This window comes from Eurypyga helias, unplaced genomic scaffold (genome assembly GCF_000690775.1).
Source record: "Eurypyga helias isolate BGI_N326 unplaced genomic scaffold, ASM69077v1 scaffold9022, whole genome shotgun sequence".
Lineage (NCBI taxonomy): Eukaryota > Metazoa > Chordata > Aves > Eurypygiformes > Eurypygidae > Eurypyga > Eurypyga helias.
The window spans coordinates 14,011-23,546 of NW_010236560.1; the positions used below are offsets into that span (position 1 = coordinate 14,011).

General features: G+C 45.1%; 1 protein-coding gene across 1 annotated transcript in view; it reads left to right on the forward strand.

Moving 5' to 3' along the window:
- The window catches only part of EPC2 (enhancer of polycomb homolog 2 (Drosophila)), a gene marked incomplete at its 5' end in the record, with an annotated part of 16,468 nt that extends 13,772 nt beyond the window's left edge, over positions 1–2,696 (forward strand). The window contains one exon of the mRNA XM_010147127.1: positions 1,690–2,696. Within this exon, the coding sequence (XP_010145429.1) occupies positions 1,690–1,762 (73 nt within the window). The remainder of the gene's footprint in view (positions 1–1,689) is intronic.
- Between the last annotated feature and the right edge of the window lie 6,840 nt (positions 2,697–9,536).

The following is a 9,536-nucleotide window of genomic DNA, read 5'->3' on the forward strand; positions in this document are numbered from 1 at the left end:
ACGCGGGCAGGAGCTGTGGCCCCCGGGAGCAGGTTTGCCGGCAGGATTTGTGACCCCAGGGGGACCCAAGCTGGAGCAGCTGCTCCTGAAGGTCGGCACCCCATGGGGGGGCTCACACCGGAGCAGTTGGTGCGAGGGACCCCAGGCTGGAGTGTGAGGAGGATATTTCTTATTACCCTACTCTGATTTCACTGGCAGTAAATTAAATAAGTTTCCCCAAGTCGAGTCTGTTTTGCCCGTGACAGTAACTGGTGAATGATTTCCCTGTGCTTATCTATCGCCCGCGGACTGTATTTCCTCTCCCCTGCCCAGCTGAGGAGGAGAGTGATGGAGCCGCTTTGGGGGGTACCTGCCCTCAGCCAGGGTCAGCCCTGCACAAACTTCAGCCTCCCCAAATCATCCACCTGCTGGCAACCACAAAGAGCTGATTTTTGCAGATTAACCCCCAAATAATTTGCAGTGGTTTTAGGCACCAGCAGTTTTGGTCAACTTCCGTTGTGTTGAAAACTGCTCAGACTCTCCGCATGTTCTCTCCGTAACTTTGTGTGCCCATATTGTAAGATGCGGGCTGGCACATTCCTGTCTTGTATGGACCCGTGGGTGCGTGTTATGTATTGGTGTAAAACACAAACCAGATACCTGCCAGCCTGCGTCTTTATACATAAACAGGTAATTGTTCTCCTTGCACAGCAGCACTAGTGTTTCAGGATACCTAGAAGATGTTTCAGAGCAGGGGCGGGAGCTTGCAGTTGGCTGTTTTCTGGAAATGGCAATACCTGGGCTTTGTTTTAAGTCTGTGCTGGATCGGATGATTTTTTTTTTTTTTTTAAAAAAAGAGTCACATTTGCTTATGAATTAAAAAAGTGAAAAATGGCGATTGGCAAATGTTAATTGATAGATGTTGATTGATAAATGTTAATTTGCCAATGTTAATCAGTTATTAATCAGTTATAAATGTTATAAAGTTAATAAATAACATTTATAACTGATTAATGATAAATCAGTATTGGCAAATACCGATTAACCTCTCCAGAAGCGTTACGAACTAAGAAGAGTTGAGATGGAAAACTGCGTGTATGATTTGGTCGCCGCATAAGTTGCGGAAGAGGTATTTCTGCATTAGCAGTCATGCCTTAGAGCTACTTGTGAACTAAATGCATTAAGGACACGTTTCCCTCACGTCAGAGGGGTATTTCAGCCCCTGTCAGCAAATGCCGTGAGGAATACCGCCTGGGCTGCCTAGTTCCTGGGCTTTTCTACAGAGAGGGAGAGTAAATAGGAAAACCCTTGAAGATTTCTTGTGCTGGTGCTCAAGCAGAGTTGGGGCTGCGGGGGGGGGTTATGTTAGAACGACGCTTTGCTCTCCAGCAGAATGATTGATACTGAGTCATTGTGGTGTATCTTGGCTTTGCTCCTTCTGGAGACTCGAGTACTGGTACCCGAAACCTGGGCTGGCAGTTCATGGTGACATGCAGTAATCTCGTGGGAGGGACTGGACTGTTGGTGGGGAAAGCGCAGTTCTTCACTGCCAGAATTTAGTCATAAACACTACTTCTGGTGTGCTGATTAAGGTTTTTCCCTGATCGGGGTAACAGCTGCGTAAAACGCACATCCCACGTGAGCGATGGTTAACGCTGCGTAACGCGCTCCCCTTCTACCTGTAACCATCGGATGTTCCCTCTGTTGCAGGGAGAACCACGAACCGGAACGACTGGGTTTAAACGGCATAGCAGAGACAACAGTAGCCATGGAAGTGACATAACCTCAAACCAGCATCTCAGCCTGTGCTAACGGTGTAGTCGTTTATATTCCAACCGAATGCAAAACACAGCGCTCTGTGGATCACAGAGAACTAAAATGGACCTAAATGGACTATCATTATATCGTGTATTAAGTCGATATATAATGTAAATTTTGTAAAATTGGGAAAATCACTACCTTGTAAAATAGTTTATTTGTATCATCAATATTATTTCTGTTACTTGAATAGTAGATATTCATCATCATGCTTTTGCACTTGAATTTGCAACTGAATGGATTAAAAAATAATTCTTTAATGGGATCATGAGCATGAAATGGGATCCTGCATCACTTGTTTTAACTATTTATTTTGCCATGTTTACATTTTGTATCTTGTACAAATAAATCCAACTTTGTGTCTAAAAAAAAAAAAGTTAAAGATTCATAGCTAGGAAACAAAATTCTTGTAATTTTTTTCTAAAGGAAATGTAAAGTTTTCACTTGGTTCATTTTGTTTCACAATTTGACTAGATGGACTTTTTGGTAAATACTTTAGTGGCATTTCACTGTCAAATATGAAGTTCAAGGCAAAATAGTATTTTCTATTACTGTGCAGGGGAAAGGGATGGATCGATACATGCAAATTTAATGTAGTAACTCACTTTTCCATATATTTTGAATGTATATTTCTATTTATAATACCAGTTTATAAAAAAAAATAATTACACAGGAAAAAAAAACTGACTAGGAAAATTATGCATCTAGCACACATAAAATTGTGCAGATATGAGAAAATTTTCAACTGATTACATTTTATCTGAAGACTGCATATTTTAACCGGCTTTAAAACTGTAACACACCACATAAAGGATATTTTACCAGGTATGTATTGCATTATATATCATTGCAATAATTAATTATTGGATGTCTAGATATCGAGCCATCCCAGGTGGTGGGGGGGGAGGGAGGGTTGTGGCAAGATTGTCTTTTCAATTTTGGAGAGTTTTCCTGTGGCTACAAGGCAAGTAACGGGTTGGAAAAAGTCTGACTGTAAGCGTTGGACACCTTCGTAGTGTAGTGTTTTAGTGACTTTTTTTATACGGTTCTTGTAAATTAGATACGTGTAGTGGTGTTTCAGAATGTTTGTTTATGCACTAGTTCAGACAACTTTCCCTGTTACTTGTTCTTGATAAGTGAAAACTGCAGGGAAATAAAAATACATATCAAAACATGGACATGGATATGTGTTTATTTCACAATGTGCAAGCGATGGAAGTGTCAGTTTTAGAGGATAATAGTGGCCTTGGGATGATTTTGACCCCAGCGCATGCCTTGTTTTCCGAAAGGTTTCGGTTTGTGTGGTTATTTCCTGCAGCGTACAGCAGGGGAGGGATGGTCCGGTCCCTGGGACCAGAGTCCTGGAATAATCAGAATGAAACAGTTTCTTGTTCTGCCAAAGAAACTTCAGGTATTACTTTGGGTGAATCACTTGAATTTTCTGCTCTTTGGTTTTCCACCTGCAATTTGGATAATGTCTCTGTATTTCTTATAACTAAGAGAATCATTGAGCTTGGAAGGAGCCTCAGGACATTGTCTAGTCCAGCCCTCACCCCCCGCAAAAAAAGGTCAAAACGTGATTTGCCTGCGTCGTGCAGTCAGTGTATTTTTTTCCTCTTAGCTTTTTATATAAAGAGCTATTTTTAATCTGAGTTTAAATATGTTTTGTCTTCTGTTCTGTTACTTGAAAGTTCTGACAGTTAAACACATGTACAGAGCTTTACATACTGGGTGCTTGTCAGAATCTCAGGTGTCTAAAATTTACTCTTTTCTGCGTAACTGATGCTTGATTTTTTATTTTTTTTTTAATTATTCTTCCGTATGAAGTCTTCAAGGAGAGCTGCTACTAGATGGTGGTGTTGGGAATAGTCAGAGGAACCCACGACACCTCCGTGTCACTCCCCACCTTGCTCGGGCAAGGTGTGAGGGCAGCACCGGGGCTGTCGGCACAGGGTGCCGTTACCGAACAAGTGGTGTTTTACACGTACGTGATCTTTCCACCTGGGTCTAAGGTGTGGCGTGGTGCCTTCCTGGGAGTGAGTGGCCTAGGTGGTCTGGGGTATGAACGTGTTTCTTTTGAAAGCAGAATTGTTGCAAATCTGAGTCTGGAAAAGAGAAAAGCAGCTCTTCTTGTCGATATTTAAAAATAACCTTGCTTCTCTTAACAGAAACCTCTAAAGAGTTTTGGGGATACTGAAAATGTGAAGTCATTTCTCCTGCGGATTGCAAGTTGGACACTTGGCAAACGGCAGCTCTGGGGTAGACTTCGCTCACCACAAACAGATCGCTTTCCTGGTAAATGGGACAGAAAATGTCTCTAAAGTTGCTGTGTATCTATGCCTTGGTGCAGTCTAATCCTCTCCTAATTACTTAGAAGCTCCAGCAAAAGGTTTTTTTAACTTTTAATAGAGTCTGGACAAATGTGGGGAGGAGAAAAGGATTTCATAAACTCCACAGGCTGTATGGTAAACATGCCATAGGCCGAGTTAGTGTTGCCGTAGCTTTACCCTAAGGTACAACTCTAATAGTTGTCTCAAGAATTTCCAGCAATTAGTGGTGTGGCTCAGGAAAAGGAGAGTGCTGAATAATAACTGCAGTCCACAGAAATGTTAAAAAGGAGAAAGAAAAGGGGGTATTGTTGGAAAGTCGTCTACTTTCTCCTGGCGCTGCCATACAGCAGGGAATAGGAATGACTGAGTTCTGTTTGTGCCCTGCTTTAAAAGTGAGTGGTGAGGATATGACACTTTTCTCATTCCCTTATCTGAACATCTTCTACGGTACATTTGGAATAGGGATTTCTGTTCTGTTCCACACTGGGGAATGTTGGTCAGGTAAGATTTCTGAATGTAGTTTGTCTACAGCAACTTACACTCGACTTCAGGTGTAATGTGCAGAGTTTTCCCTTAAGTGTCAGGTACCACAAAATGATCATGCTTTTTCTAGGAAGGTTTATCTAATTTATTTAATCACAGACTGGTTTGGGTGGGAAGGGACCTTAAAGCCCTCCCAGCCCCCCCCCCTGCCATGGGCAGGGACCCCTTCCACTAGTCCAGGTTGCTCCAAGCCTCATCCAGCCTGGCTTTGGACACTTCCAGGGATGGAGCACCCACAGCTTCTCTCGGCAACCTGTCCCAGTGCTCCCCACCCTCTCTGGGAAGAATTCCTTCCTGATGTCCCATCTCAATCTCCTTCTTTCCATTTAAACCCCTTGTCCTGTCACTACAGGCCCTTGGAAAAAGCCCCCCCCACCCCCAGGACCCAGCCTCCCTGTAGCCCTCCCAGGCACTGGAAGGGGTGGACGAGGCGCTCAGGGACAGGGGTCAGTGGTGGCCTGGGCAGTGCTGGGGTAACGGTTGGACTCGATGGGCTTAAAGGGCTTTTCCAACCTGAATAAGTTCTGTGATTCTATGATCTAACCAACCAATTAGGTGGAAAACTTTAGATAGATGCAGTTATCTGTGAGCTGCAGTGATCCTGGGTCAGTTTAATCTCCCCGGAAAGCTGTCAGATGCAGTCGGTGTGGAGGCGGTGTGCTGATGTATGGAGCCCCACTGTTGAACCAGGTGGGCCCAGGAGCTCCCCAGAGCAGGAGGCTGCTTAGGAGGGGATGTCTGGGACAAAGAACAGGCAGTTTTAGGGCCAGGGCAGTGTTACTTGAAGCCAGGGCGCACTGTGCACTAGATGGTAGGCACCGGGGGTAGGTGGGGAACAGCGCGGGAGCGGTCAGTGAGGGCTGTGGTGCTTCCCAGCACGTCCCACTGTAACCGCATTATCTGGAGCCTGTTGCTTGGCACATGTTGGATGTGGCTTTGAGCAACCTGGTCTAGTGGAAGGTGTCCCTGCCCATGGCAGGGGGGTTGGAACTAGATGATCTTTAAGGTCCCTTCCAACCCAAACCAGTTTGTGATTCTATGATTCTATGTTAGATACCCTGCTATGTTGTTCTAGCACATAGAAGAAACACCACAGAGAAATAAAGCAGCCTTCTAGCTATTTGCAGAGTGCCTAAATGCATTTAACAGCAGCATTTCTCCTGTAGGCCAGCGATAATGCCTGAGAACAGCGTATGTGTGAGATGGGAATATATTTGGGTAACATTCTTTACAAAGCTTTACTTAAATGGCCAGCAGGAGAACGTAAAGATGTGCTTCTGCGAGAATGTAGTACTGGTTACGTTTCTGTTTGGTAAGAATGACTAAGAACAGGAGTTTGAAGGAGGCTGCAGTTCTTACTCATACATCATCCTGCCCTTTTAACAGCTCACCAAGGCTTTAACTTGTGTATCTCATCCCTCTGCTCATGAGCACAGAGCTGCCTTAAAGGGGAGACCCCAGAACGCTTCCAGGTGAACTGACTGAAGGTAGTTGCGTCTTCGACTGTGTAAGGGGAAACCTAGGAATACCAGTGTCCCACTTGCAGGACCCCAGCAGCGATGTCTGAAGCTAGGTGGGGCGACATTCTCGCTTCTCCCTATGCTGGCCTGATGGTGCCATCCTGCTGCAGTGACGGCCAGTACCTGAAACGGCATTCCCTTGTGGGAGAAGGTTTGTTCCTCAAGTGCCCTGCTCTTATGCAGGAGGAAAAGGGAGTTTCAAGCTCAGTTCCCTGTTTTCTCAGCAACTTGCTTTCCGAGTCACATGGAGTATGACGAAACACAATCTGTGTGCGCTTTGGACTTCAATGGGGTAATCTCAAAAAATTAATGAAGAGCACCCATGCACGTTACATTTCGCTATGAATTTCACCCCATTTAATCCCAGCCTAGTGTCACCCAGTAACTAGAGTTTAAAGAAGAAAAAAAGGAATTCATGTAGCTAGAATAGGGCTAAAACCCGAAAATAAAAGGGAGTGACAGTGAAGCAACTGAACTGCTTCCTGAACGTGGGCCATGTCCACTCCTCAGTGGCGTTGTTCATCCCTTTTCCTGAATATCAGCATCACCTTCCCATTCCTGCCCTGCACGGGGCAGTGTTAAAAGTGGTGTGGTCCCTGTACCAACTGTGAAAACCACGTAGCACAACCCAGGGCCCCTCCCCCGTCTCGGAGCGAGGGGATATGCAGAGATGGAGAGACACGGGGGCCCAAAATCCCTGTGCAGAAAATGTGGGAGTTGCCTTGCGCCTTGCCGGCATGCTGGAATAGCTGTTTCCCTGCACCCCAGGTACACTGCTTGTTTCTCCTAAAGTTACAGTTGGTGGTGGGACTAAAAATGGGAAAAATCTGTTTAATCCATCTAGTTTCAATCCATTACTGCTGGTCTTACTCTAATACATCTGTAATTACACAGGGAGGATAATGTAGAAAGACCAATTAGGGAGCAAGGGGCAAATGAAGGAGGGAGGCAATTAATTAAGGCTATACTATAGCAGATGAAGATAAGGGGAGATTTGTAATGGAACAGATATCAGCCTACGTCTTCCGGTCTGACAGAAGTACACAATGACTTCCTTAGAGTTCTGACAGGTAAGATGAAAAGACTGACCACAGCGCTGTATCGTAGCGTATTCTGGCAAGATCTCGCCTATTCAGGAGTATCTGCAAAAATAAACCAGTAGTGTGTCTGTCAGCTGTGGAACTCTCCTAAGGAGAGTGGCAAGAAGTTCGTGGGCAGAAGACGATCAACTGACCAAGGCTTAGGCACCATCAGTAGGCGTCACTGCAGTTGAGATGGGTTTTTGACAGAGGTGCAAAGACCTGCCTTCAGCAAGCTGCAAGGTGGCCCCATCAGCTCCGACGGCACCAGCCTGGCACTCCTGCTTTCCCGCCATCGCTGGCCAGCTTCGCTGACTCTTCCTGGATTACTGTGATTTCATCGAACCCTGCCCTGGGGAAAAAGCCGTGATCTGACTAGACGGGCCCTGGATTTAAACGAGCAGCTCTGTAAGTGACACCAGAAGATGGCATCCTCTGCCTGTGATGCTGTTTAACTCTTTCCGGCTCTTCCCGCACAAGGATGGGGGGTTGACAGTGTCCTCCTTCACGATGAAAATTCCCCGTGGAGGCTTTATGTTTGTGTCTTTTCATTGGGTTCAGTGTTCTTTCTTTGGGATTTTAAGGTTGCTTAATAGCTTCCTATACTTAAGACGTTTTTTTCCCCAAGTTACAGTCCTTTTATTTGGAAGATTTATTGAGTAACCCAAATGAAAGGGTTATAACTCGGGAAAATATTTTGAGTATTGAATAATCAATGCAAACATTTTGCTGTTTTATACAAAGTGGTGAAAACTGATTGATTTATTTCTAGCGAAGCCATTTTTTTATTGGTAGGTTAATGTGCTATATATGACTATGAATAATGTGAATAATTCATATGAAGATTGAGATTTATGTGTGTACTTGGCATCCTTACAGATATACCTTAAACTAAGCATAAATTGACAGGACAAAGGGTGACAGGTTTAAACTGAAAGAAGGTAGATTTAGATTGGACATCAGGAAGGAATTCTTCCTGGAGAGGGTGGGGAGGCACTGGGACAGGTTGCCCAGAGAAGCTGTGGATGCCCCATCCCTGGGAGTGTCCAAGGTCAGGCTGGATGAGGCTTGGAGCAACCTGGGCTATGGAAGGTGTCCCAGCCCATGGCAGGGGGTGGGGCTGGGGTGGGGCTTTGAGGTCCCTTCCCACCCAAACCGGTCTGTGATTCTATGATTCTAAATTGAAGTGTGTTGCAGCTCAGAAACAGTGGCTGGTCTTAAACTCCTTGTTAGCATAACTCATTTTCTGATGGGGTCTGTTTTGACTGGCAGTACCTCCCAGATCCATCCCTTTTTGTGGAAGTGTGAGGAAGGAACCCCCGTGGCCCCCAACCCCCAAAGAAATCGTTACCTGTCTGATCAAGGGAAATGCTGCTTCTGCGATAATCACCTTGGGTGACCAAGAGTGTTAGTTATGCAGATCCTATACATTTCGCTATTAAATGTTCCCTTTTCCCACTCTCCTGGAGGACAAATGTCTCCTTACCTTTGGTGATCTGTGGGCGTGCAGATCAGATTGTGTCTGTATCTTGGTTCCTCCTTGCTGCCTTCTTAGCGCTCTCTTTAGCTCATTTTGTTGCCTCTTCTTCAGTCTTTGCCTTCCATTATTTATTTGTATTCCTGTTAAATACTTGATGTTCTGGCTTTGTGAACGTTTTCCCTGATGCAGTCCTAACAGCGTGTTCTGGCATCTGTGGGACATTAACTCTCCTTGACATTTGAAATTGCTTTTTGTCACAGGGATCCCAATCCATTTGGTACCTCCTGGAAGAAGTCCTTTACCCGTAGAGGTATCTCAGCACTGATGACTCAAGCATATCATCAAATTTCATCTCGATGGCCATTGCTGAGGCACCAAGATCAATGCAATCTACATTTATTGCTCTTCCTGCGAAGTTATGCCCCTGGCCAGTACTGGTGTCTGTTCATTGCACTGAATTGTGAAAGACAGCAGAAATTCAACTTTGCTGTTCTTTTTCTCCTGAAGCTCTTTCCTGACTCCAAAGCTCATTGCTGGAGCACACAAGCAATGAAAGGAAGCAATGTTTTTTTGGCTGTGTGGATAGGAAATCGGTTTTTCACTTCTGCAATGCCCAGTGTTGTGGTTTAACCCCAGCCAGCAACCAAGTACACTCCCAGGTGTGTATCCCCATATTTCTGTGGGATCACCTCTCCATGAGAATCCACATCCTGCAGTTCAGAACCTCTATCCCATGCCCCCTTCCTGGTTCTGCTTCAGCCTGAACAGCTTGGCTACGTTGGCGGTT